The sequence below is a fragment of the Myotis daubentonii genome, chromosome 9 (genome assembly GCF_963259705.1).
Source record: "Myotis daubentonii chromosome 9, mMyoDau2.1, whole genome shotgun sequence".
Classification (NCBI taxonomy): Eukaryota; Metazoa; Chordata; class Mammalia; order Chiroptera; family Vespertilionidae; genus Myotis; species Myotis daubentonii.
In genome coordinates this window covers 3,493,935-3,518,607 of record NC_081848.1, presented here as the reverse complement: position 1 = coordinate 3,518,607, position 24,673 = coordinate 3,493,935, and the positions used below count along the sequence as shown (strand labels likewise).

Below are 24,673 nucleotides of genomic sequence, written 5' to 3'. Positions count from 1 at the left end.
TGGATACATGTAAGGGATAATGTCAAGTGGGTAGCTGGTTGAGGGCAGGGTCAGCAAACTATGGCTCATGGGCCAAGTCAGCCCACAACATCCACAAAAATACATCACACTGGCTCACTGCTGTACTGTCTCCGGGCGCTTTAGTGCTGCTCCAGCAAAGCTGAGCAGTTAACTGCAAGAGACCACAAAGCCTAAAATATTTATTCTCTGGTCCTTTACAAAAGGTTGCCAACCTTGGTTTACAGCAAAGAATATGGGTTAGAGTTACAACCAGAATCTCTTTAGTCTCCCTCCAACCAACTCTCCACACTGATTGTGTTACACACACACTTCCCCATCTCTGATCGTTTTTATAAAATCTCTTTCGAAGGCTCTTCCTTTCCTGCCCACCCCTTAATACTGGTGTTCCTTAGAGCTCCACCCTGAGCCCATGGTTCTTCATACAACACATTTTCCTGGATAATCCTGCCCACTTTTATAGATGCAACAACTGCCAACTGGCTAATGATTCCCCAACCTTAACGCTAGCCACGACTGGCCTCTGAGTGCCCACGTGTGACTGGGCATACCCCTGAATACCACCCCGCAGCACAAGTGGAATGGAATGAACTTGGTTGCGAGTTCGATCCTTTTCCCTCCACTCCTTTCCTAACAATACACAGACTTGCTCTGGATACCCACCCTTCCCCATGTAGCCCCTGGGGAAGATGCCTCAGGCGGACAGGGCCCAGGCAGGACACAGAAGGCATAAACGCTGAGATTTTGAAAAGCACATGGGCCACTTTTCAAAGGGACTTTTCAAAGAGTCAAGGAAGCCGACAAAGGCCCCGCCCTTGGCCAGCCAAGCCTGAAGGAACAAAGGAAGACAATGCTGTTACCAGAGCCGGGTAGAGATGGCGTTACGGCCACCTACTAGGGGCTGCAGCCATGGCGGGCCTCGGCCACACAGGCCAGGGCACCACGGCAAGGAGCGAGCAGGGCAGGAACACCCTGGTGTCTTTCCCCTCCTGCCCTCCAACCTCCTGCCAGTGCCACCCAGTGACTAGACCTACGTGGAAGCCAATGGCAGAGAGCCCGGCTGGTGCTCTGAAGGGTCAGCCTCCCAGGGAGGAGAGAGCAGAGCGGGGAAGTGAATGGACCAGGTGAGCGGAGCAAATGAGGTGTAACTAGCAACTGACCCTACCCCAGCCTGGGAGGTGGGGGCAGGACCAGACCGGATTAAAACAATCACTTCATCCAGAGGTGTGCTGGTAAACAGCTACAGGGAAAAAAATCCAAGCCCGGCCAGCATGGCTCGGTGGTTGAGTGTAGACCTATGAGCCAGGAGGTCCCGGTTTGATTCCCAGTCAGGCACATGCCGGGTTGCAGGCTAGGTCCCCAGTGAGGGGCGTGCCGGAGGCAGCCGATCAATGATACTCTCTCACCATTGATGTTTCTCTCACCCTCCCTCTCCCTTCCTTTCTGAAATCCATAAAAAAATTTAAAAATTCAAATATGTAGGGTTTGACAATTTCTGTGATAAAATATTCCCACATGGCTAATTTCAAGCTACAAAGGTGAAGTCTCCGAAGGCTGTTAGGACAACATGTGCATACCCGGCTCCGAGAGCCAGTGGGAGCGGACCCGTTTATCACCCTCCTGACCACAGGGATGTCTGACCACATTTGTGCTCTGAGTTAACCCAGCAAAAGTATGTTTCAGAAAATTTGCTTGGCGAGTTATTTAATGCTTCCATGTCTTGTTTGTGTTCCTCTGTGTGTCTGGAATCTTCCTCATTCCCTATCTCTAAGTAACTTTCATGCTTCTTTTAGATTTAATTCTGTCCTGGCCAGGTACCTCAGTTGGTAGGAGCGTTGTCCCCATACACCGAGGTTGCAGGTTCAATCCCAGTCAGGGAACATACAAAAATCAACCAACGAATGCATAAATACATGGAACAACAAATTGATGTCTCTCTCTCTCTCAAACATAAGTAATTTTAGCCATGGAAGACATTTTTTAAATGACCAAACTCCCAATTTTGTACTCCCAGTTTTCCAAAATATAAATTTGTCAGCCTTTGATTCATAAAACTGCCCATTTAAATGAAAAAGACTAACCGGTTTGGCTCAGTGGATAGAGCATCGGCCTGCGGACTCAAGGGTCCCAGGTTCGAATCCAGTCACGGGCATGTACCTTGGTTGTGGGCACATACCCAGTGGGGAGTGTGCAGGAGGCAGCTGATCGACGTTTCTAACTCTCTATCCCTCTCCCTTCCTCTCTGTAAAAAATAAATAAATAAATGAGAAAGAGATAAGTATAAGAGCCTGAGGTGCCTAATCAGTTTATAGTACTCAGACAACTGATCCAGCGGGACCACATTATGACTTAGGGAGAATTCAAGCTCGCTAATAAATCAATGGGTCCCGTCTCCGAGGAGTGAAGACAATAAACATGGTGTGAAACAAAGGCATCACCAACAGATTCAAAGGGTTGTTTTTAAAGGCTGAACCTTGAAATCACGCTCATTGAAGGAAGCTAGTCACACACGCCTACACTCACAAATCCACGAATTACAGGATGTCATTTACCTGAAACGTCCAGAAACGAAAATCCACAGCAATAGAAAGCAGACTGACGTATGCCAGGAGCGAGGGGAAGGGAGGAATGGGAGTGACTATTCATGGACGTGGGATTTCTCTCCGGGGGGATGAAAATGATGCCAAATTGACTGTGCTAATGACTGTACAACTCTGTGAGTATACTAAAAGCCACCAAATTGTACACTTTAAATGGACAAATTGTATGGCATGTGAATTATATCTAAAAAACAAAAGTTACTTATAACCCAGCTGGCAGTGGTTGAGCATCCACCTATGAAACAGGAGGTCATGGTTCGATTCCTGGTCAGGGCACATCTCCAGGTTGTGGGCTTGATCCCCAGTGTGGGGCGTGCAGGTGGCAGCCGGTCAGTGATTCTCTCTCATCACTGATGTTTCTCTCTTTCTCCCTCTCCCTTCCTCTCTGAAATCAATAAAAATATATATTTTAAAAAACAACTTATATTTAAAAGGCAAAAGATAAATCAATTCATAAAGTACACAGATCATAAAATCAACTTTTAATGTTTGAATTATTTGGTCTGCCAGATTTGATGCAGACTACCTGTGAAATGACATCAAGTTTAAGAACCCACCCACCATTTCTACTATTTTTTTTCCTCAATGTGACAATATTTGAACCTTACTGTGGGAGGGGTCTGGGATTATGAGGAGTGACAGGTCAACCTAAGTATTCTGTTGCAAAATAATTTAGCTGAAAAACTGGTCACCTGTAATGACAGCAGCAGCTGGGAGGGTCAGGGAGTGTGCTGGCAGCAGGAATATTACTCACCAAACAAATAAAAGCTTCCCCGCCTTCCGTGCTGAGACTTAGCACACCGTAAGTCTTCATGCTAAAGGTCCCCTTCAGAAGTTCCCATGACCCACAGGGATGTGTTACCATGGTAATGAGTCACTCTCCTGCTAGCTCTAGTAATAGGATTTCCCAGAAAGATACACACATACATATTTTCAAAAATCCAGCAAATAATTGCAACGTAAAATTAGACAATTAAGCTGGATTGAAATTTCTGCAATTTGGGAACTGCATGAAAGCAAAACTTACCCAAATTTTGAGAATAAGTCACAGGGTGGATACTGTACTTCTGATATCAGTTAACACTATACATTAAACTTCTAACAGAATCCATGTACCTTTCTTGTATTTAGAAAAATGTGCTATTAAAATGCTAAATCTTTTTCAACAAAATGTGCCTCTGTTACAAAACCAAATCACAGCACGTCTTTCCTGTAACTAATAAAAGTTTTGTTTCCTAGGCTCTGATAATCGCCTCCCAGAAATAAAGTTACCAAGTCATGTTTTTCTTCCCCAAAATCCTGGGACAAGCTCCTAAACACTAGGACTGCCCCTGCCTCATCCTAACAGAGCCCGCAAACCCGCAGCTTAGCCGAGCCCCCGAAACCCGCACCAGACCGCGGTGTGCCCTAACCCGGGCCTCCCCGAACCACGCGGCCCGGCCAGCGGGTCAGTCCCGGGCTCCCCAAGGTGCGGACCAGCCGAGGGGGTGGTGATCGCAGGGAGAGAGCATCCCCCGACGCCCCCTTCATTCCTGCCCCGAGACCCTCGAGACCCTCTCGCGGAACCCGACCCGCGCCCGCCCCCAGCTCGGCGCGCTCACCCCGCAGAAGCAGGACGCCCCCCGCCCCCCGCCCCGCGCTCCCCGCTCACCCCGAGGAGAGGACGCCCCCCGCGCGCCCCCGCCCCGCGCTCACCCCGAAGGAGAGGTCGCCCCCCGCCCCCCGCCCCCCGCCCCGCGCTCACCCCGAAGGAGAGGTAGCCCCCCGCCCCGCGCTCACCCCGAAGGAGAGGTCGCCCCCCGCCCCCCGCCCCGCGCTCCCCCCGAAGGAGAGGACGCCCCCCGCCCCCCGCCCCCCCCTGCTCACCCCGAGGAGAGGACGCCCCCCGCCCCCCGCCCCGCGCTCACCCCGAAGGAGAGGACGCCCCCCGCCCCCCGCCCCCCGCCCCGCGCTCACCCCGAAGGAGAGGACGCCCCCCGCCCCCCGCCCCGCGCTCACCCCGAAGGAGAGGTCGCCCCCCGCCCCCCGCCCCGCGCTCACCCCGGAGGAGCAGGACGCCCCCCGCCCCCCGCCCCGCGCTCACCCCGGAGGAGCAGGACGCCCAGCAGCGCGAGCGGGACGCGGCCTGGAGCGGCTCCCGGCGGCTGCATCCCGACCGTCTCCCGTCTCCCGACTCCCGCGCGGCGCACCTTGTTTACCGCCCTGACAGCGCAGGTGACACCGGAAGTGGCGCAGCGCAGGTGGCGGCGGAAACGCGTGAGATGGCGGTTCCGAGAGGCGGGAAGGGCTCTCCCGGGACCGCGCCGCACCTGCGCACGACCCCCCACGCGGCGGGTGGTTCTCTGCTGCCTGGAACCGCGGCCCGGGCCTGGGCACTCCCTCCCTCGGTTACGGACCCTGCAGGTCAAATAGTCCCACCCTCGGCTGTTTTCCAGGACCTTCCACTCCCGCCGCTTGTCCCATCCGAGTGCCCATCTCAGTGCCCATCTCAGTGCCCATCCGAGTGCCCATCTGAATGCCCATCCGAATGCCCATCTCAGTGCCCATCTGAATGCCCATCCGAGTGCCCATCTCAGTGCCCATCTGAGTGCCCATCCGAGTGCCCATCCGAATGCCCATCCGAGTGCCCATCTCAGTGCCCATCTGAGTGCCCATCCGAGTGCCCATCCGAGTGCCCATCTCAGTGCCCATCTGAGTGCCCATCCGAGTGCCCATCCGAATGTCCATCTGAGTGCCCATCCGAGTGCCCATCTCAGTGCCCATCTGAATGCCCATCCGAGTGCCCATCTCAGTGCCCATCTGAATGCCCATCCGAGTGCCCATCCGAATGCCCATCTGAGTGCCCATCCGAGTGCCCATCTCAGTGCCCATCTGAATGCCCATCCGAGTGCCCATCTCAGTGCCCATCTGAGTGCCCATCCGAATGCCCATCTGAGTGCCCATCCGAGTGCCCATCTCAGTGCCCATCTGAATGCCCATCCGAGTGCCCATCTCAGTGCCCATCTGAATGCCCATCCGAGTGCCCATCTCAGTGCCCATCTGAGTGCCCATCCGAGTGCCCATCCGAATGTCCATCTGAGTGCCCATCCGAGTGCCCATCTCAGTGCCCATCTGAATGCCCATCCGAGTGCCCATCTCAGTGCCCATCTGAATGCCCATCCGAGTGCCCATCTGAGTGCCCATCCGAGTGCCCATCTCAGTGCCCATCTGAATGCCCATCTGAGTGCCCATCTCAGTGCCCATCTGAGTGCCCATCCGAGTGCCCATCTCAGTGCCCATCTGAGTGCCCATCCGAGTGCCCATCTCAGTGCCCATCTGAATGCCCATCCGAGTGCCCATCTCAGTGCCCATCTGAATGCCCATCCGAGTGCCCATCTCAGTGCCCATCTGAGTGCCCATCCGAGTGCCCATCCGAATGCCCATCTGAGTGCCCATCCAAGTGCCCATCTCAGTGCCCATCTGAATGCCCATACGAGTGCCCATCTCAGTGCCCATCTGAATGCCCATCCGAGTGCCCATCTCAGTGCCCATCTGAATGCCCATCCGAGTGCCCATCTCAGTGCCCATCTGAATGCCCATCCGAGTGCCCATCCGAATGCCCATCCAAGTGCCCATCTGAGTGCCTATCCGAAGTCCATCAGAGTGCCCATCTGAGTGCCCATTCGAATGCCCATCTGAGTGCCCATCCGAGTGCCCATCTGAGTGCCCCAGGACAGACTTCTGTGACAGCTCAGAGATAACCTGGGATCGGATCAGAACCGATGTGCTGGGCCTGCGCGGTGACAGCGCCTTTAGGTGGAGCTGCTAGGTCACCAAGTCAGCACCTGCTTGAATTGGTGTTTATTAAAGTGCTGTTGAAGGTGCAGTGACAGCAGTTCTCAACCTGTGGGTGGATCCTTCGGGGGTCGAAGGACCTTTTCACAGGGGTCGCCGAAGACCATTGGAAAACACATATATAATTACATATTGTTTTTGTGATGAATCACTATGCTTTAATTATGTTCAATTTGTAACAATGAAATTGGGGGTCACCACAACATGAGGAGCTGTATTAAAGGGCCGAGGCGTTAGGAAGGTTGAGAACCGCTGGATTAAACCATTACAGCATGCGGGGGCGGGTAGACACTGATGTTTGTCCCTCTCTGGGACGATGAAGAGGTAAGGTTTTCACAGGGCTTACCATGACGTGAAGAGATGGCCTCACGTTCTGAAAAAGAAATAGACGGTACCTGCTTTCATCACTAGTCAACCTGGCATCTCAGGATATTGAATGAAAGCAAGAGGGGAACTGAACTCTGTTCAGCTTTTGGGGAAATGTCATAACTTTCCATTTTTCAACTCTCATTCCTCTAGTACAGTGGTTCTCAACCTTGGCTGCACGTTAGAGTCACCTGGGAATCTTTTTAAAATCCTGATTTCTGGGCCTCATCCTCCGGAAATTCCATTTCTTTGTTATGGGGTGGGGCCACAACATTAGTAACAAAGAAACAGAACTTCCGGAGGATGAGGCCCAGAAATCAGGATTTTAAAAAGATTCCCCAGGTGATTCTAATATGCAGCCAAGGTTGAGAACCACTGCGTGAAAACTGGTGGTTTTCACCTTTAAGAAGCTAATGAAAGAGTCCTAAATGGAATAGCTGATATATGCCCTTGAAAGTACAGGAAATAGGCCTCTGCGGTCCATCTCCAGCAAAGCCAACTTTTAGTGCAGAAAACCAGCAGCATGTTGCCAGTTGTTACTGAATTTTCAGGGTGGGGGTCCGGGGGAGGCGGAGCAAAGGGTATAGGGAGGAGGGGAAGGGTATGAGCATAAAAAACGGTGCAGACCAGCAGCACATGTTCCAGGAAGATCTGCCCTCCGCAGCTAGACAAGGGGAGGTGGAGACAACTAGAAAAGGCCTCAGCCCATTTTTTAAAATAATCCAATAGGAGACAATAAGACCTAGGCAAGGTGGGGGGGGGGGGGCTGCTAACCCCATAGTACTCAGCCAACGAGCAACCGGGGAGGGGCTCTGGGACTAGGGATAAACGGCCTGGGGTCCACGCTCCCAGGGTGCCTGCTCAACCAGACACCTGATCTTGCAAGACCGCATTAAAAGTCTCATTTTTTGCTATTCTTCTGTCTCCAAGTCTGTTATCTGAATTCAGACAGGTAAGCGTTTCTCACAAAAGAATCCCCAACTAGGTAGTTTGTTGTGCCGGATTCTGAGTTACCCATGGCAATGTGAAAATTCTGCGAAACTCCGTATCAGTTTATTTCTCCAGTAGACATTAACCTGCCCATTATTAACGTCCAGGCTGCCAGGAAGAAAATTTCCAGTGACGATGAAATACATATCCGTCTGTTTTCTGTTACCTGCTACTTAGAATTTAGATGTGTATATAAAGCCAATTGTATAACTGATAAATCTTTATTGCTAAAGGTTATTTACATAGATGTTTAAGGCAGAAGAAAACTATAAATCACAGAAGTTCTGTTTGGAAGGAGACACTGAGTAACTGGGTATTTGGCCAAGACACAGCTACAAGTTCTGCTGGACACACTCCCTGAGTTTGTGACTACTTTTTCGTTATACTGTGGGGCATCATCCAGGCCATCTGTCTGGAGAAACATCAGTGTTTATATTTTAAAAGGGTGAATTATGAAGAAAAAATAGAAAATGTGAATTAAAAATAATACTGACTCTAAATCTAATTTTTAGTTTCAAAACTGGGTATTGAAACTTTACTTTGTCAGTGTAATGGGCAAAACAAGACAGGTATGGAATGTATTTGTGAATCAAGGTTTGTATGTAAATTACACCAATTTATTTAAGAACTCTTGGGGGGAAATATCAAAGTTCAGTGTTAGACATGAGCAGAGCGAGGACGAAGGGCCAGGTGCAGAACGCTCCAGGTGCCCAGCAAGGGGCCAAGCTGGGAAAACAAGCGCCTCGCCCCCAGGGTGACCTCTCCTCCCCACCCACATCACTGGTCCTGCGGTTTGGACCCCGATCTCTCCTATCCCTGGTGAGGCGGTTTAGACCCGACCTTCCCTCCCTACAGATAACATCGAGGCCTCAGTTGCCTTTCGGCTCCAGGCCCAGAAAAGCAGCAAAACCAGACAAGTGACACCGTGGCTGCCTCAGGTCCAGCCACATTGACTAATGAACCCCACCCCACCCCCACCCTGGAAACAACAAATCAGGGGAGACTGAAAAGAGCTCACCTGGGAAGCTGATGAATATTCTCCTAAGGCCCTGAGCCCTCCCCTAACATTCCCACCTGCAAGAGAGAGAACTATGCTCAGAGCAAAGGATCCCATGTGCACTCTCCCTCCAAGGAGCACGCCCGCCACCCCCTCACAGGCACGTCTCCCCCACCTCGCGAGACTGGGAACCAGGGGAGCGGTGGGCAGTGGCAGGTCGTCCGGGCCTCACCCCCTGACCCTGTCTCCAGGCCCCCTGTGCTCTGACCGCCCAGTGAGCAGAGCAGCGCAGCCTGGACTCTCCTGGTGCTTCTTCTCCGCCTTCCTTGCTTCACTGTCCTGAGTACATTCCGCTGCCATCATGGGCCCCGTACCCTTTGGCTCAGTGCTGTGCAGCCCTTCCCTTCGGATATCCCCAACCTCCAGCCCCTTTCCCTTAAAGAAATTCCATTTGTCTTTATTCACCGTCTGAGATGGCCGTTTGGCCTGCCTGCCCACCACCGCGTTTAACCTTTCATTCAGTATCTTTAAATACAGATCATCTATTTGAAAATTCCAGTTTATTAAAAGAAATAACGTCTTTAGCCCAGTCAGTGAAAACTGAACATACCATGTTGTAAAGATTTGGGGGAAGCCTAAACTTTGAGATGTTTCCTGCCTTCTGAATAAATGCTGCTATAGCTTAAGTTTGGAAATAAGCCAGAAAACTAGACACTTTTTTAAAAGCTCTCTTTTTTTCATAGCTCACTTATAACGTTTCTTTTATCTATTAGTATAAGAGAAAAAAAGAATAAAGTTGATTTCATTCTGTTAGTGTTGGCATTTCTTTGCCCCACACCAAATTCTCCCCCAGAACAAGTGAATTTTTAAAAAAGAAAGAAAAAAGTAAGTAACCTCTTCCAGTTCTCAGAGCTTTGTGTACCATTGAACAAAATGACCATCATTTAGGGTTGATTTTTTTCACCTGCCCTAAACTTATAAAGTCACAAAATACCGTTTCAGAATCCTTCTATTTAACCGCTTGATGATCCCGGCTACAAACGAATGAGCATAGTTCGCTCTGTTGGTACAGGTCATAGAGGTGGGGAGGGGCGGGGACAGCCGGCACTGCTCTGAAAGACCTGCGCTGTCCATGGCTTTTCACAAAACAGAAAAAAGGCGCCGGTGACGAGCAGTTCACCCAGAGAGTGGCATGTGTCACCTGTTAGCACTACGGTAACCTTCCCTTAGCGACTCTGTGGTTTAGACGGTGCTCTCTGGTAAACTTTTGACCAATTGACAAAAATAGGGAAAAACTACCATCTAGGGATATTGAAAGGAAGGTCATACAGTCAGATGTGTCCCAGATTAGAGCGCCGTGAGAACCAAGCTGCTCTGCGCGGCTTAACGATGGGGTTTTCTGTTCCTAGGAACGGCTGGGAGGTTCGCCTGCTTCGCTGCGAGGGAGGACAGCGAACCCATCAACTCCAGCAGCAGGAGCGCTGCTCCCCAGCGAAGGCACAGGAAATGCGTGGTGGACAGGGGCTTCCTCCCAGGCGCTGCCAGGGGTGCAGAGAGTCATCCCCGAGGGCTGCGGGGCCAGAGCGCCGCTCCCCAGGGCACAGACGCTCACTTGAAGTTGCTTGCGCTGTAACTAACAGAGAAGAGGTCCTCAGCGAGGGGTGCTTTGGCCGTGTCTCCCCGGGAAGGCTCGGGGTGCTGGTCTGGGTGGTCATGGGCAGAGCTGGTCGGAAACAGGTCACCACGAAAGGGCCAGCGGCAAGCTTCCCCCCACTTCGGCTCCTCCTGGGGTCTTGGCCTCCTCCGCCTCCTGAAACACAAAGCTCCTGCGGACCGTGCACTTGGGGAGGGGGCGCCGGGACCTGGCCTGCGGACCGTGCACTTGGGGAGGGGGCGCCGGGACCCCTGGCCCGCGGACCATGCACTTGGGGAGGGGGCGCCGGGACCCCTGGCCCTTGGACCGTGCACTTGGGGAGGGGGCGCCGGGACCCCTGGCCCGCGGACCGTGCACTTGGGGAGGGGGCGCCGGGACCCCTGGCCCTTGGACCGTGCACTTGGGGAGGGGGCGCCGGGACCCCTGGCCCGCGGACCGTGCACTTGGGGAGGGGGCGCCGGGACCCCTGGCCCGCGGACCGTGCACTTCGGGAGGGGGCGCCGGGACCCCTGGCCCGCGGACCGTGCACTTGGGGAGGGGGCGCTGGGACCCCTGGCCCGTGGACTCTGCGAGCCTCCATTTAACAGACTGGGTTTAACGGACAGAACGCCGTCCGTGTGTCACATGTGAACATGAATACCGGTTGAATTTAAAGTGCTTTTAACCGAGATTTGCGTATAATTAGATTAACAGGTTGGTTTTTTTGTTGTTGTTGTTATCAATTCACTGTTGTTTTTAACAAATTTTCGTGAGTGGCCGCATGTTGGAAAAAACACTGATTTCGCCGACATGAATAATATGACTACAGTGTCTGCAACCACAGCCCAGCATTTAAGTGCAGAGTCGCTGCTGGTAGACAATGTAGGGAACGGCCAGCCGCCGCACGGCTCCGCACCAGGCATTGCTGCTGTGGTCCGGGCCGCGGCCTCCAACCGAGACCACCAACCCGCGGCGCCCAGCGCGGTGCACGCCTTCTCGGTGACCGGTGAACGCACGCACTCACCAGGGCCATTCAGCATGAACTTAAAGTTGCAGCACACAAATAGAAACCTCTGTGAAGTTAAACCTCTTCTACATGATTCTAATGACACAAATGTGTCCACATACGTAAAAACAGGTGGTAAACTATCGAATTTGTCCATTTTGTAGCATATGAATTGGGAAAACCTACCTTCTCATATAAGGGACTTGGGGCTTTACCGGACACCCCCAAATAGTCTGTTACATCGCGGTTTTACTGTACATACATATTGATAGACCTGTTCTCCATTGTGAATGAAAATATTCTTAAATGCATTTATTCTCCCCTAATTTCACTTTTAAAAGACGTTTCCTGATTCTTATTCTGTCAGTGTCCTTAATTCATCGCCTCTGCCTCCTGTGGACACTTGGTGATCTGTACTCACTCACACATACATTTCTCCTCTCTTTCCCTCCCTCCCTCCCTCTCTTCCTTTAATTGGAAGCAAAATCAAACAAACGGAAAAGTAGGTAAGAGGCATTCACCCATCACCTAATCTTAAAGCATTTTGCCTTACTTAAATTTTTTTTGGCTGACATTTTTTCCAACAAATATTCTAATATGCATTTTTAGAATAGAAACATTTTCCTATATAACCACAACACCCTTATTATACCTAATAAAAATTAATAATAATTTCCTAATATCCATATTCAGATTTTTCATATTCAAGACTCCCAATTGTCCCCCAAATCTTTTTACAACTAGTTTGTTCAAACTAGTGCCATCCAGTCAGGGACCACACATTGCACTTGGCTGTGTTAGCTCGTTACATTTCTTTGAATATAGAAGAGCTCCATCTTTTTTCCATGACCCGCATGTTGGAGAACCTGCTTGATTAAAAGAAGAAAATAGCCTTTGGCAAAATCCCTCTGACACCAAATTCGTCTTTCTGGGTTCACAATGGAATCGCTTCTCTCCATAGACTATTTTATAGATCCTGAAGGTGCTTTCACCGGAGTCTCGGGCTATAAAAATGTGACTCTTTTTACAAATAATAATAGTGGACCTACTTCAGAGAATAGAAGAAATTCTGATCATATAAAAAAATAAATCGTCCTAACCGGTTTGGCTCAGTGGATAGAGCATTGGCCTGCGGACTGAAGGGTCCCAGGTTCGATTCCGGTCAAGGGCATGTACCTTGGTTGCGGGCACATCCCCAGTAGGGGGTGTGCAGGAGGCAGCTGATTGATGTTTCTCTCTCATCGATGTTTCTAACTCTCTATCCCTCTCCCTTCCTCTCTGTAAAAAATCAATAAAATATATATTCTTTTTAAAAAAAAATCATCCTATCTTTCAAGCCTGATAAACCTGAAAACTAGAAAAACAAAATCACACACTATTAAAACTGGATTCATGGTCCCAATAACTAAATGAGAGGAACTGAATAGTTCTGTCAAAACGTCGGGCCTATCTTTTTAAAAGCTATATTAGAACCTGGCTGGTAGCTCAGTTGGTTAGAGCGTCATCCCGACCCCGAGGTTTCAGGTTCATCCCCAGTCAGGACACATTCAAGGGTCAACCAATGAGGCATAAATGAGTAGGACACACACCGATATCTCTCTCTCTCTCTCTCTCTCTCTCTCTCTCTCTCTCTCTCCCTCTCTCTCTCTCTCTTCCTCTCTCTTTCTCTCTAAAACCAATCAATAAAAATATATTTATTTACATGTTGAAAGTTAATTTGTTATTCTTAAATAAAGAATTCTCAAATCTTAGAATTCTCTCAGTTTAACCGCCTCGCTTCCTAAGACTTTGCACAAATCACACTCAGAGGAGAAGCCGTCTGTAACGCAGACTTTGACCTCCACTTAACAGCCATATCATCGGGGAGACCCACATTCGAGACAAGCCGGACCCGGAGAGCTGAGGAAAGAAGGGAACCTTCTGCGACCTCACCGTTGAGGAACGTTAGTCTGTGTCTTCCAGGTAAACCGCGACCTTCTTCTCTTGGTTGAGTCTTTCTTCTTCTTTTCTGTAAGAAAGAAGCAGAAACCAATGTCAAGCCAACAAGACCAGAGCAAGGGAGGCGAGTCTTACATAGCTTAGGCCAGGCATCCTTCCCCACATTCTGGGGAGAATTACATGCACCTGGATATAGAGCCCAGCTTCCGGAGAGCCAGGGCACCAGTGCCGTCTCACCTCTCACACTCAGTGCCTTCCCATGACCCTGGGTGTCTGAACTCAGACACTTCCCAGAATATTTGTAGAAGGGAGCCATATAATTAGGGAACTCCAGGGATTTAAAGCAGACACTTTAGTTTACTGTTGGTATCTTACCTCTAATTCTACTCCTTATTCAAAATAGAAAAAGTTTGAGGGGAGGGAAGGAGGTGAAAGAATTAAGTTACAAAATAATCAAGGGAGTGTGACGTAGAGCATAGAGAATACAGTCAATGACTACGTACGGGGCCAGGTGGGTCCTGCCTATCGAGGGGAACACCGTGTGAAGTGTATGATTGTCTATCTAGCCACTACATTGTACACCTGAAACCAATCCTATCTAATAAAAGAGAAAAATGGTAATTGGCGTACGACGATACCCTTTTCATTGGCTAATCAGGGCTATATGCAAATTAACTGCCAACTATGATTGGCAGTTAACTGCCAACTAAGATTGGCAGTTAACTGCCAACAAGATGGCGGTTAATTTGCATATGTAGGCACAATGCAGGGAGGCGAAAGGGAAAGCAGGAAGAAGCCCCCTGCCACTGACAGTGATCGGAAACCCAGGGGGGAGCTAAGAGCTGGGGGACAGGGCAAAGGCGGCCCTGGGGCCGCCTTTGCCCTGCCCCCCAGCCATGATCAGAGAATCAGGTGCCTTTGCTGCCCTGGCCAGTGATAGCAGGAAGTAGGGGTGGAGCCAGCGATGGGAGCTGGGCACGGTCAAAGCTGGCAGTCCCGGGAGCTAGGGGTCCCTTGCCTGGGCCTAAAGCGGAGCCCACGATCGCGGGGCCGCTGCAGCTGCGGGTCCCCGCTGCCCGGGCCGGACGCCTAGGCCAGAGGCGTTAGGCCTGGGCAGGGGCGGAGCCTGCAACCACGGGGAGCTGGGGGTCCCCTGCCGAGGCCTGACACCTCTGCCGGAGGCCTCAGGCCTGGTCAAGGGGCCGATCCGGTGATTGGTGATCGGAGGGTGATGAGGGTCAACTCCTCTGGCCGAGGCATCAGGCCTGGGCGGGGGGCTGAGCCGGGGATTGGGGGGATATGATGGTCCCCTTGCCCAGGCCTGAAGCCTGGGTCAGAGGTGTCAGGCTTGGGCGGGGGGTGGAGCAAGCGATCAGAGGGAGATGGGGGTCCCCTGCCCAGGCATGATTCCTGGGCCAGAGGCCTCAGGCCTGGGCGGGGGCCAGAGCCAGTGATCAGGGGGAGATGGGGGTTCCCTGTCCAAGCCTGACACCTCTGGCGGAGGCCTCAGGCCTGGGCAAGGGGCCGATCAGGTGATCGGAGGGTGATGGGGGTCAATGCCTGAGGGCTCCCAGTATGTGAGAGGGGGCAGGCTGGGCTGAGGGACACTCCCCTCCCCACACACACCCAGTGCACGAATTTCGTGCACCGGGCCCCTAGTACAAAATAATATTGACAGTAAATTGTATTTGAAAAATTTTAAAAAGACAGAAAAAGTTTTGTGTTAACCTAGAAGTCATCTTTATTCATTACTAGTATATTCAGTTTAACCCCTAGAGTGCTGGGGAGCGCGATCTCGCTCCTCCTGCAGTGTCACTATTAGATGCTAGTAATTCACTCTTTATGTGGGGGAAAAAAATTTTAAAACCTTAACTCAAAATGCCTTGGCAATTTTAGCATAGTTCCTAGGATATTGGTTGGCACTCGAAGGGTTAAACCAGAACCTCAGAGGTGAGTTCGTTAAGCTCCTTAAAATCAATTCTATTTATTTCAGTAAATATTTCTCAAGGAAAAGAAGCAAATGGTGCTGGGAGTACCAAAAAACTGCAACCTGTGCAAAGGAATGAATTTGGACTCCTACTTCACACCACCTACAAAAATTAACTCAAAATTAATCAAAGGCCTAAGTGTAAGAACTAAAACTGTAAAACTCTTAGAAGAAACCATAAGCACAAATCTTCATCATGTTGGGTTAAGCAATGGTATCTTAGATACAACACCAATAACATAAGCAACAAAAGAAAAAAATTGATAAATTGGACTTCATCAAAATTTTAAACTTTTGTGCTTCAAAAGACACTGTGAAGAAAGTGAAAAGACAACCCACAGAATGAGATAAAATCATTGCAATCATACATCTAATAAAGCACTTTTAGATATTCTAAAATATATAAGGAGCTCTTACAGCTCAACAATAAAAAGACATCCCAATTTTTAAATAGGCAAAACATTTGAATAGATATATCTCCAAAAAGATATAAAAATGGTCAATAAATACATGGAAAGATGTTCAGCATCACTAGTCATTAGGAAACTACAAATCAAAACCTCAGTGAGCCTTGACCAGGTATCTCAGTTAGTTAGAGCATCTTCCTATACACCAAGGTCTGCAGTTCGAACCCCAGTCAGGACACATACAAAAGCAACCAATGAATGCATAAATAAGTGGAACAACAAATCTCTCTCTTCTTCTCTCTTCTTCTCTCTCTCACTCAAATCAATAAGTAAAAAATTTTAAAAACCACCTCAATGAGAAGCCACTTGACATCCACTATGGCTATAATCAAAAGGACAGACAATAATAAGTGTTGTCAATGATGTGAACAAACTGGAATCCTCATACATTGCTGGTGGGATGTAACATGGTGCATCTGTTTTGGAAAATAGTCTGGGAATACCTGGAAAAGGTAAACATAGAATTACCAAGTATTTTAGCAATTTCACTCCTAGGTATATACCCAGAAGAATTGAAAACATATGTCTAGGCGGGAGTGGCCAGGGAAAGGTCAATGGGGGGGAAGGGAGTCATATGTAGTACTTTCAACAATAAAGAATTTAAATTTTTTAAAAAAGAAAACATGTCTACACACAAATTTATAGACATATGTTCATAGCAGCATTAGTCATAGTAGCCAAAAAGTAGAGAAAACCTAAATGTCCATCAATTAAATGGATAAACAAAATGTGATATATACACAGAGTGGAATGAAGTGCTACTACATGCTATAACATGGATGAGCTTTGAAAACCCTATAATAAGTCAAAGAATCCAGACACGAAGGCCACATATTGTATGATTCTATTTATAGGAAACGTCCCAAACAGGCCAATCCACGGAGACAGAGAGCAGAGTAGGCAGGGGCCGGTGAGAGGAGGCTGGAGGGAGTGACAGCAAGAGGGTGTGGGGTGTCTTTTGTGAGTGATGAATATATTCTGGAATTAGTGGTGACTATGGAATATTAAAAGGGTGAATTTTATAGTGTGTAAATTTTATCTCAATAAGAAAATATTTATTGAGCGCCTAATAGCAGCATGGCTGATTCCCTAGGCACTGATCCACAGTGACCCTGCTGACCAACCAGTGGTTCTTAGAAATGTATGCTTTCCATTAAAGGTAAGGAGTATTCTTTTTTTTTTTCTTTTTTCTGTTTTGGTTAATCCTCACCCAAGGATATTTTTTTCATTGATTTTTTAGAGAGAGTGGAAGGGAGTGAGGGAGGGGAAGAGAGAGAGAAAAAAACAACAAGGGTGAGAGAGACACATCAATCAGTTGCCTCCCGCAAGTGCACCGACCAGGGCCAGGGTTTGAACCTGCAACCCAGGTACATACTCTTGGCTGGGAATTGAACGCTGGACCCTTAGGTGCACAGGGCAGTACTGTAACCACTGAGCACACTGGCCAGGGCAGGAGTGCGCTAAAAAAGCTTTGTCTAACAGATATGAGTTTCTTATACAATATTATATTAGTTTCAGGTGCACACCCCAGTTAGACATTATGTAACTTGCTAAGTGATCCTCCTGATAAACCTCATACCCATCTGATGAGACGGATTTCAATATCAAATCCTCCATCATAAAGAGAGGCCATCGTGAAATCTGTAAAACCAAGAGCCTTTTGTACAGTCCCTAATCCACCCCAACGTGCTCATCCTGTGAACCTGAGCCCTGCCTCTAAGATGCACTCAAAGGGCAGAGCGCCGCTCCCCAGGGACTAGCCCCCCCGTAAGCGCCAGGTGCCGCCCTGAGGGAGAGGAGGAGATGGCCCCGGCTCCCAGCCTTACGGTGTAATCTCCGCCACCTTGTGGGCCCGCGCGGCCCACCGCCGTTTGCGGAAATGCTGGAAGAGGACCACCCCGATCACTATGATGACCATAAACGCGCAGGCGGAGCCAATGGCCAGGGCCAGGATGTAGATCTCGGAGAAGCGCACTGGGGAGAGAAAAACGGTCCAGTTAGGGTTCTCGAACAGCGGAGGATTGTGATGTCAGCTAAAGGTACAATAGGGATGCAATTTTTAAAATTTTTTTATTGATTTCAGAGAGGAAGGGAGAGGGAGTGAGAGATAGAAACATCAATGATGAGAGAGAATCATTGACTGGCCGCCTCCTGCATGACCCCTACTGGGGATCAAGCCATAACCCGGGCATGTGCCCTTGACCAGAATCGGACCATGACCTCTTGGTTCAGAGGTCACCGCTCAACCACTGAGCCACGCCAGCAGACGGGATGTACTTTTGTCATTAAGTGGAATCGTTCACCTACCGTGTTACCTTGTAAACTCTAGTAGCACAGGAAAGCCAACATTCTCCTTTGGTGTCTCTCAGACTGTGTCCCAGGAGGACCAGCAACAGAACTTTGAAACACAAATGACCAGGCCCCGCCCCAGACCTACTGAATTGCAGGTGGGGCTGGCCGTTTGCTCTGACAGTCCCTGCAGGTGGTGATGCCCGCTAACCTGTGAGCACCACTGGGCCGGTTGAGTAAGATTATTGCTGACGTAGTCCCATCGAGGGCCCAAACCTTTCTCCCTCAGTCCCTCTGCCATTCAGTCAGTCGTTTATTCAGATGTGTGAAGGGCCTACCATGTTCCAGGCACTGATGGAAACACCAAGCCAGAAACTGACATCACTTTCAAGGAACTCACGCCCCTGGGGAGACAGGTGGGTAAATCAGTGACCACACTCGTGCATCGTTAACAACAGGCCGCTTCCTGAGAGCTGCCTCGGTAGGCAATGCTGTCACTGTGCAGACATCCTAGAGCGCCTTACACACCTCGCTGTCTGCGCAGCCCCCTGCTGCCAGGCTACAGCCCTGGCCGGCACGTCACTGTCTGAATGCCGCAGGCAGTTGTAACACAGTGGTATTTGTGCATAGAAACACATCTACACATGGAAAAGGTGCAATAAAAACGTGCTAAAAAAGCCCAGCCTGCGTGGCTCCGTAGTTGAACATCAACCTATGAACCAGGAGGTCACGGCTCGATTCTGTCTGGGTTGCGGGCTCTGAGCCCCAGGAGACGGAGCACAGGAGGCAGCTGATCAATGATTCTCTCACCATTGATGTTTCTATCTCTCCCTCCCTCTCCCTTCCTCTCTGAAATCAACAAAAATATTTTTTTAAAAAATGTTTTAAAAGAATAGTTTATAGAATTTTAGAGAGAGAGGAGGGAGAGGGAAAACCATCGATTGGAGAGTGCAGCATCAAGCGGCTGCCTCCTGCACGCCCACCACCAGGGGTCAAGCCCGCAACCTGGGTACCTGCCCTGACTGGGCATCACCCCGGGACCCTTGGTGCCTGGGACCACGCCCAAGCACCCGGCCACCAGGCAGGCCCACGTTTCCCAGCTTTTTACGGAGCTTTTGAGGCTGCAGAGGCTCCTGCTGAGCTTCCCGTGCGTTTTCCTGCGGCCTTATTCTTGCCCGGCAGTTTCCTTCCTTTGCCTCCTCTGCAGCCGTGCCCGCTGTGCCAATCCAGCCCCTCCCCGTCCGTCCGTCCCTGGGGAGCCAGGCTAGGCGCTCCGGGTGGCCCTCATCACGCTGAGGCTAACGTTCCCCATCGCAACCACATCCCTGTTCCTCACCGCCTCTGAGCTGTGATGTGAACGGCTACAGCGCCGCTGGGGGCGGGATTTTCCGGCTCTGTGGTCACTGTGGCCGCCACTGCACATGTGGTCCATTGTGACCGAAGCATCATCATGTGGCACAGGACGGACTGACAGGCTAGCGGGCGAACGATGCAAGAGGGGCCCCACAGGTCAGGGTCCCTAAACCAGGGACCTTGCGCCTGTGACGTCTGGGTCTCTGTCTTTCTTTTTTTTCTTTCTTTTAATCCTCACCCGGGATATTTTTCCATTGATTTTTAGAGAGAGAGAAAGACAGAAAGAAATACCAGTGTGAGAGAAACACATCGATCCCAGGCCGGAATCGAACCAGGGACCCTTTGGTCCGCAAGCCAACGCTGTATCCACTGAGCCAAACCGCCTAGGGCTTGATTTCTGATTTAAAATTCAATAAACCCTCAGAACCAGCAAGGACAGTAGAGATGTCTAGCTCGGGGGCTCCCAGCCTGGAGTCCACGGCTCACTGTGTGTGTGCATTCTCTGTGGACCCAGGGCCACGGCTCACTGTGTGTGTGCATTCTCTGTGGACGCAGGGCCACGGCTCACTGTGTGTGTGCATTCTCTGTGGACGCAGGGCCACGGCTCACTGTGTGTGTGCATTCTCTGTGGACGCAGGGCCACGGCTCACTGTGTGTGTGCATTCTCTGTGGACGCAGGGCCACGGCTCACTGTGTGTGCGCATTCTGTGGACGCAAGGCCACGGCTTTTGTTAGATCTCAGAGCAGTGATCCCGTATGCTTAAGAACCATGTGTCTTGTCTAATCTGTTCGGTTTGCAGAGGAAGAAACTGAGGTCCTAGGATAGGCTATTACTCCTTTCAGCACGCAGATTACTTCTCCAGCCACACAGCTCTCTCCTGACAGGGCCTGGAGGCCGGTGCTGGGGCGGGAAGGAGGAAATCAACCACTTTACAGGCAGTGATACTGTGTTAGTTCAGAGCACGCAGCAGAGAAAGCTTGGTTAAATACCAGCTCCCCCACTTACTAGCTGTGCGATTGGGGTAATTAACTTCCTTCAGCATCCATTTCCGCCATGTATAAAATAGACATAACAATACCCATTTCTTGGGTTCTTACTCAAAATAAAATTGTTCATTTAAATTGTTCCCGGCTGTGCCTCCACGTAATAAACACTCAGCATACAGTAACTACTATAATTTTCAGTATGATTAAGAGTTTGGGGACTTTTTACATTTGTTATCTCATTTTATCCTCACCCTAATCCAGGGGTGGGCAACCCCTGGCACGTGTGCCAAACATGGCATGCCAGTAACTTTTACTGGCTCACGAATCCCTCTCTTATAATCTTCCATTTACAATTGTGAATCTTTGTTCTCAGTGATGTGTTTTGTTAAGTCTCCTAGTAGGAGTAGCTTGACGGATGAAAGTAGTAGCTCGTGCATATCTCTGAAGATCAGGAAATACAAACCTGATGTAAAATCTCAGTCATCAGTGATGCAGCAGCAAAAGTCCCACTGATAATATCAAACGGAGTCATAAAGTTTTCTGTCGGACTATCAGTGTACATGTATACATTAAAAAATAAATGTATTTTTCATTATCATATACTGTGTTTTTGTCACTCAAATGAATTTTATTATTTCTTCAAGGTTCTTCACATACATACACCTTAAGAGATATCAAGTAGGCATAACATGTTCTCAAAAAATTAGGGTTGGCACGCAGAAGAATTTTGAGTCAGAGATTTTGCTGGTTTTGGCACGCACTCACAAAAAGTTTGCCCACCCCAGCCCTAATCCTCGCTCTATTGTTCTCACTTGCCTGGAGGGAAATGATTCATCTACAGCTGCAGTGCCACGGTCTTTGCTCTGTTACCCGGCACCGCTGGCCGGGCTGGGTCATGGGACGCAGACAACGCGCAGACGATGCAATGCCGTTGTTGGGAGCATCATTCTGGAGCCAAAAGTGCCCCACCCACCAGCTACGTGGCTGTGGACAAGTGACTTCACCTCTGTGAGCCTCAGTGTCCTCATTAGTAAAATGGGGGTGGGGGACACCAAGAACACAATGAACTGACAGGATACGTGAAGATTGCAAAGCCCCGACACCATTCGGTAAAAAAGGGCCCTGATGGGCGTCTGCGGCGAGGTGGGCTGTGAGGACCAGGAGACAGCGCCTCCAGCTCGGATGGCAAGGGCCCAGCAGGCACTCGCTCACCTCCTGGGCGGAAGTGGCCGAACGAACAGACCATGGCTACCCTTTACCAGGGAGTTGCTTCCTCTCCCTCCACGGTCTCACGCCATTTTTGTAACAGCTTCCTTGGATCCCTTGCTTTCCTTTCTCTTTCACCCCCGGATTCCTCACTCTCCCTCCGTAGCTTCCAGATTGAAAGGGCTCATCCTTCTCTCTACACTTTCAGCCACCACAAAAGATGGCCCCTTTCTTTTCTTTTCTTTTCTTTTTAATTATTTTTATTTTCTTTATTTTTATCGATTTCAGAGAGAGGAAGGGAGAGGGGGAGAGAGAGAGAAACATCAATGATGAGAGAGAATCATTGATCAGCTGCCTCCTACAGGCCCCACACTGAGGATCGAGCCCACATCCCGGGCACGCACTCTTGACCGGAATCCAACCTGGGAGCCTTCCGTTCGCAGGCCAACGCTCTATCCAGTGAGCCACACGGGCTAGGGCTGCCCTCTCTTTTCTACAAGCTCCCAGGCTTCCCCAGACCCTTCCCCAGCGGCACCTACCGGTCTGCACGACGCTGAGCCGGATCTCCCCGACGAGCCCGTCCACGTCGGGCGGGTTCTTCACCTGGCAGGTGTACGTCCCGTTGTCGTCGAACCGCAGCTTCCAGAGCATGATGGAGGCGTCAGACCGCTCGGGGTTCCCGTCCCAGACCACCCGGTCCTTGAACCGTCCGCTCATGGGTTTGAAGGGCTCCATGTGGTAGTAGAAAACCTGGGAGGAGAAATGGCAAAGGTCTTCCTCAGGGCCAGGGCTGGGGGGCGTGGGGGGAGCAGAAGAGACCCCGCCAGCCTCGCGGCCGGCAGCACTCAGCAGGAGCTCCCGGCTCTCCCTGCCAGCGGCCTCTGTCCCGGGAACTGCTTCCCAGCCCTGCCTTGTGCTCGTTGCTAAAACTCTAATAAATACATAACTGGCCCTGGCCGGTGTGGCTCAGTGGATGGAGCATTGGCCTGCAGACCGAAGGGTCCCAGGTTCGATTCCCGGTCAGGGCACAACGCCCGGGTTGCAGGCTCAATCCCCAGTGTGGGGTGTGCAGGAGGCAGCTGATCCATGATTCTCTCTCATTTTTAAAAAAATATATTTTATTGATTTTTTACAGAGAGGAAGGGAGAGAGATAGAGAGTTAGAAACATCGATGAGAGAGAAACATCAATCAGCTGCCTCCTGCACACCCCCCACTGGGATGTGCCCACAACCCAGGTACATGCCCTTGACCGGAATCGAACCTGAGACCCTTCAGTCCCCAGGCCGACGCTCTATCCACTGAGCCAAACCGGTTTCGGCAATTCTCTCTTATTTTTGATGCTTCTATCTCTCTCTCCCTCTCCCTCTCTGAAATCAATAAAAATATATTAAAAAATAAAGAAATGAACAGACACAGGAAGGGCCAGGAGAAACAGACCGGCTTGTTTTCCTAACCCAGATCCCCGAGAAAATGACGCCCATCACTTACAAACTGCTCAGAGCCCCCATCCTGGGGGCGGAAATTCCAGGTCACGGTCAGAGCGTCGCCCACGGGGGCGAAGCTGGAGAAAGTGCACTTCAGCCGGACGTCCGTGCCGTTCACAGCCTCCAGCACCCGGGACGTGTAAATTTCCACGGCGGCTCCGGGCCCGAGAGCTGCGGCGGGAGCAGGAGGAAGAAGGGTCAACAGGCGGGAGCGGAGAGCTGCTGCCTCCGCCCAAGTCCCGCGTGAGCGGGCGCAGAGCAGAGCAGAGAGGCCTCCTCAGCTTTCTCCACCCGCCTGCCTGCTGGCATGACACCCACTTCAAACTGTTGGGAGAAACCTCAGCCATCGGCAAATCAAAAGGGAAGCAGAAACCGAGAAGTCTACACGGATCCGAACATGCATTGGACGAGGGTTCGAGTGCAGCGGTATGTGCTGCCTGTGACGGTCCCTGAGCAGGGAGTTGTCCAGAGGGGCCCTTGCTATGTCTTCTGCAAAAATTAAGTTCAAGGCCAGACGGTTCGTGCTGGCCGGGCCCCTGACGCTCCACACCCGCGGCCTCCTAGGCATGAGGGTCACGCTCAGACCACTTGTCCTCTCCCCGCACAATGCGGCTCCCCAGCGCTGCCCCGGGCTCCCGGTGGCCCAGACCCCACCCCCAGGGGGCCCGCCCAAGCCCCGCCTGAGAGGAGGCGAAGCAGCGGCAGGAAAATGGTTGGTAACCTGAGATTTGAAAACCCTCTCTGTGCCCGGCTGCCAGCCGAGTCTCACCGAAACCTGTTTGTCCAAAAGCAGTTCCTCCAAGTACCCACTGACTTCGGTTTCAGTAAAGTCCACCCAAAGCGGCTGCCACTGTGGCTCAGGCTCCAGAGGAAAACTCTGGCTCCTTCCTAGACAATTCGCTCCCTTCACGGGCTGGGCGGTGAGGGGGGTGCTGCGGGAGCCCCCCGCCCCGTTCCCCCGCTCCCCGGCCCTTACCTGTGAGCTGTATGCCCAGCAGGAGCAGCGCCGCGCGCGGGAGGCTCCGGCCATACATGAGGAAGCCCAGCCCTGGCCCCCAGGCCAGACGGGAAGACGGAGGGCTGCAGCCCCCTGCCAGGCCACTCCCGAGCAGGCACCAGCCCCCTGCCAGGCCACTCCCGAGCAGGCACCTGCGTTGTCCGGAGCGCGGCAGCCCCTCACCTGTGGGAACCCGAGCGCCCGCGCCTGTGACTCATCCCTGCTCCGCGGGTGCACTTTGCTGGAATGAAAGGTGGGGCCTCCGCTCCCAGCGCCTCCCCCCTGCCTCCTCCCTCCGCCCTCTGCCCTGAGCGAGTCTGCACAGAGCCCACAGCCGCAGCCTCGCTCTCCTGCTCGGCTCCTCTGGGCGCTGGCCTCCGGGTGGCTCGGAAGCAGCGGGGAGGTGGTGCCAGGCTGCTGCGTCCCAGCCGCCCTGGCCTTGGCCCCTGCACACGCTTTTTACAAACAGGCTGCAGGCCCGCCTGGGAAGGGAGTGTTGAAACTGCCTCGCAGTGATTGG

At 51.2% G+C, this 24,673-nt stretch overlaps 2 protein-coding genes across 9 annotated transcripts in view; both read right to left on the bottom strand.

Moving 5' to 3' along the window:
- The window catches only part of JAML (junction adhesion molecule like), a 62,573-nt gene extending 57,715 nt beyond the window's left edge, over positions 1-4,858 (bottom strand). For 2 of the 5 annotated variants that reach the window (XM_059707722.1, XM_059707723.1), the window contains exon 1: positions 4,702-4,858. In XM_059707722.1, the coding sequence (XP_059563705.1) occupies positions 4,702-4,768 (67 nt within the window). In that variant the 5' untranslated portion in view covers positions 4,769-4,858. Of the gene's footprint in view, positions 1-2,099; positions 2,140-4,658; positions 4,673-4,701 lie in introns of those variants that run through there. The other 3 variants (XM_059707728.1, XM_059707735.1, XM_059707724.1) reach the window with 3 other exon arrangements.
- Positions 4,859-9,346: 4,488 nt separating this feature from the next.
- Positions 9,347-24,673, bottom strand: MPZL2 (myelin protein zero like 2). 4 transcript variants are annotated; one of them, XM_059707696.1, is made up of 7 exons: positions 24,287-24,641; positions 24,133-24,253; positions 23,161-23,327; positions 22,211-22,421; positions 17,663-17,810; positions 13,377-13,452; positions 10,477-10,615 (listed from the first exon to the last, which is right to left on the bottom strand). In XM_059707696.1, exons 2-6 carry the CDS (start codon positions 24,188-24,190, stop codon positions 13,389-13,391), a joined length of 648 nt encoding a protein of 215 aa, XP_059563679.1. In that variant the 5' UTR covers positions 24,191-24,253; positions 24,287-24,641; the 3' UTR covers positions 10,477-10,615; positions 13,377-13,388. The 4 variants fall into 4 exon arrangements, with proteins under 4 accessions (XP_059563677.1, XP_059563678.1, XP_059563679.1 ...); XM_059707697.1 differs by having other exon boundaries at positions 10,480-10,615; positions 13,372-13,452; positions 24,287-24,646; XM_059707694.1 differs by lacking the exon at positions 17,663-17,810 and having other exon boundaries at positions 9,347-10,615; positions 24,287-24,673.